The sequence below is a fragment of the Beauveria bassiana genome, assembly GCF_000280675.1.
Source record: "Beauveria bassiana ARSEF 2860 unplaced genomic scaffold BBA_S00104, whole genome shotgun sequence".
In the NCBI taxonomy this organism is placed as follows: Eukaryota; Fungi; Ascomycota; class Sordariomycetes; order Hypocreales; family Cordycipitaceae; genus Beauveria; species Beauveria bassiana.
This window is the reverse complement of record NW_007930939.1, coordinates 1-2,972: the sequence shown is the minus strand read 5'-3', so window position 1 is coordinate 2,972 and position 2,972 is coordinate 1. Positions and strand designations below refer to the sequence as shown.

Genomic DNA, 2,972 nt, shown 5'->3' with positions numbered 1-2,972 from the left:
CTGGAATGAGCGTCAGTTCAATACTGACGCAGCATGGCATCTACCCTCTTTGCGTTTTTCCTCGAGACGCCAACTCTCTACATATTCTCGGTTTCAGTATGGAACGAATACCTCTACTCGTCTGCATCGTCTCTTTTCTCGTCTTAAACGCCGGCCAATGTCTGCTGGCGGGATGGGCAGCGTGGGCAAAATCGAGGGCGCATAATGAACAACAGACCGGCGTGAAGCCGCTGATAGACTCCCATCCATTGGTGTTCACATGTGTACTCGGGGCCGTCGCCGTGCTTTCGCTACTAGCTCTGCTTCCACTCTTTGCGACGTGGTCAGAAAGGACAGAACGGTGTATAGTAGGCTTCACAATGGTTCTTGGATTATCGAGCGAGGTACATTCCCTGTTCATCTCCCCCCTTGTGCAACTAACATGAGCGCAGATGGTTCTGTCTTGGACGGCGTATGACGGAGTGAAAAAGTATTGGTGCGATGCGTTGCTTGGATACCCTCTTTTTCCCGTTGCCGGGTGTTCACTCTCGCTTGCGGGGTCTTTTCTTGCACTTTTCGGGCTTTACAGCCGTTTGACAAACATCTTGATCGGTATTGGTTGCATTGTGAACGCCATTGGGTTACTGCTATTTCTGTGGTGGTCTACCATCAACGTGGAAGGTGGCCGCCGCCTGCCCCATGATGTGTGCGTACTCGCACTTTGTCAAATTTTCATTATAATCGCATCTATTGTTGTGATGGGATTACCGAGCCTACAATTTGTGAGCTGGACCGTCCGCGAACAACTTGATGAGACTAACAATTGGCAGCTTCTCTTTCTACCATATTTGGGTTCCTCGGCGTGGCATATTGTACGAAGCCCTACTCTACGGAACTGCATCAAGACAATCACAGCCGTTCGATGGTTGCAAAGTCTGCATGCTTATGGGAACGTTGGAGGGAGCCGTGTATAGAGGCGAAAGCAAGACGGCGGTTGTGTGCCGCGGGACGGCGTCAGATGTCAGCGAGCTGGCACGGGCCCTCTATTTTTTTGACTGCCAGAAAAAAGAAACCTTTAGCTGTGTTATAATCAACCGATTCAATTGTTTATTTTCTTGGAGCGCCGAACAGCTGCCGTTTGTAGACCTACCCTGAACTCATGCCGCGCCTCTCAAGTTTTGCCACCCCGCATGAGGTGGGGTAAGCCGAAGTCGCTGGATGCTTCCCTTTGGCACCGCAAAAAGCGCCGCACGGCCCAAAGCACGGAAACGCTTGAGCGATGGATCGGCCCTTCGCGATACTGACAGAGAAAGATTTTGTACGGCAGAGCGGAAGTAGGTCTACGCAGACTATATCCTCGCTCGTGGCCAACCCCTCGAGCAAAGTGAGGCGATTCTATCTGCCGGACGAAGAAGACGTCGAGGTCTTGGGCAACTTCCTGGTATGGATTGGCAGAGTTCGCTTGCCAGAAAATACGCACGATTCTATAGATGACTTTATCAGGCGCTGCAGAGACCTACTGAAATTGGGGCCACCGCCAATGCGAGCTCGAGACGAAGATCAGGTCTCAAAGGCCCCTAGCTACCCTTCAGAATTTCTCACCCGCATCGTGTTTATGGTGGTAGATATTGCAGCTCCATTGGCAGGCGAGGCCGATAGAATGTTGCGTTTGTTTCTGCCGGAACGCCTGGCGCTTTCCACAATTGCAGCCAAGAGAACGTCTATAATGGAAACGTTTCAGCTCTTGGTAGAGTTGGAAGAGCACGTTGGGAACAGAATTTACGCTGCTGGACTATTCAGTATGCCCTGATTACCATTTAATGAATGTCTACTAACAACTTTACGGATGAGAAGCCTTTTACCAAACACGACCAGATCAGACTGAAAAATCAACTTCGCCTGGTCGAACCAATCAACTGCCAGGCGTACGAGCCGCTCAGGCCACGCAACTTGCTGCGTCGCTTGTGTCGTCTCGAGTAAGATGAATACGAGAGCTCTACAGCTCGGAACCATAGTAACCAATTGGTGGAGCAGAGACGATGCCATCGAAAAAGCATTGCCAGGCGCCATACAAAGCTTTTCTCCATATTTCGTGGAACTATTCCCATCACACGAGAGCATCAAAACCGAGCTTTCACCAGAACAAATTCTATTGATGGAACTACACGATAAAGCACAAGAAGAAACTGTCATAATGATGGAGCACAATAGGGAAGGAAATCGGTATCGCGCTTGTGCAGAATTTCAGACGAATGCCGTCAAGTACCTCAAGAACCTCAAGAAATCGGGTGCTGATCTCGGCGAGCCAGTTCAAGCTCCATGTCTTGTGAAGTTGAGAGGTAAAGGGTCAGGCTGCCGTGCTGACGATAACTTCGGCCCTGTACGGTGCGTAGCCGTCGCTTACTTTAAAGGGAGTCGCGAAATTATAGTTTCAGGTCAAAGTTTGTCTTGGTCAAGCAGCCAAGTGCTTGTCTTTGGGAGGAAATTGGAGCTGCCCGACGATCACTACATGTTCGTTCACTTCCAGCGCTTTGCAAAGCGGTAAATCCATCATTATAAGCAGCATTTTTGTGAGGCAAATAATTGACAAGTTCCGTCTTTCTGATGTCCAGTTTGGTCTAATTTTAAAGATTCTAACTAGTTCTTGCTCATGCCTCCACCTGCGTCTTCGGACTTGTTTTTCTCAGCCGTAGAGCGCTCTACGTCTTTTCTTTCGAGGCCGCTCAAGTTAAGAACTTCACCAACAGGGACTTCGTGGAGGTAAACAACTCCAACAGAAGGGACTTCGTGTGCTGGTGGCTCGATAGATGCAATCGCGGTTGTGGCACCATCACCCTGGGTAGGGCCTAGCATCGCGATTAGTAGAGCCTAGTCAGTTAGCAAAGCACCTACTTTGATCCGTCTTATTATGAGGCATCATGCGTAGAGAAAACTTCTGTGGGTGGTGCGCTTGGTTATGGGACAGTGTGTATAGATTCGTTTTCCTGCCTTTA

General features: G+C 49.6%; 1 protein-coding gene across 1 annotated transcript; it reads right to left on the bottom strand.

Annotated features, from left to right (window-relative positions):
* Positions 1-2,616: 2,616 nt before the first annotated feature.
* BBA_10231 (uncharacterized protein) lies at positions 2,617-2,896 on the bottom strand (the record flags this gene model as incomplete). Its single annotated transcript, XM_008605328.1, has 2 exons — positions 2,617-2,825; positions 2,872-2,896. 2 exons carry the CDS (start codon positions 2,894-2,896, stop codon positions 2,617-2,619), a joined length of 234 nt encoding a protein of 77 aa, XP_008603550.1.
* Between the last annotated feature and the right edge of the window lie 76 nt (positions 2,897-2,972).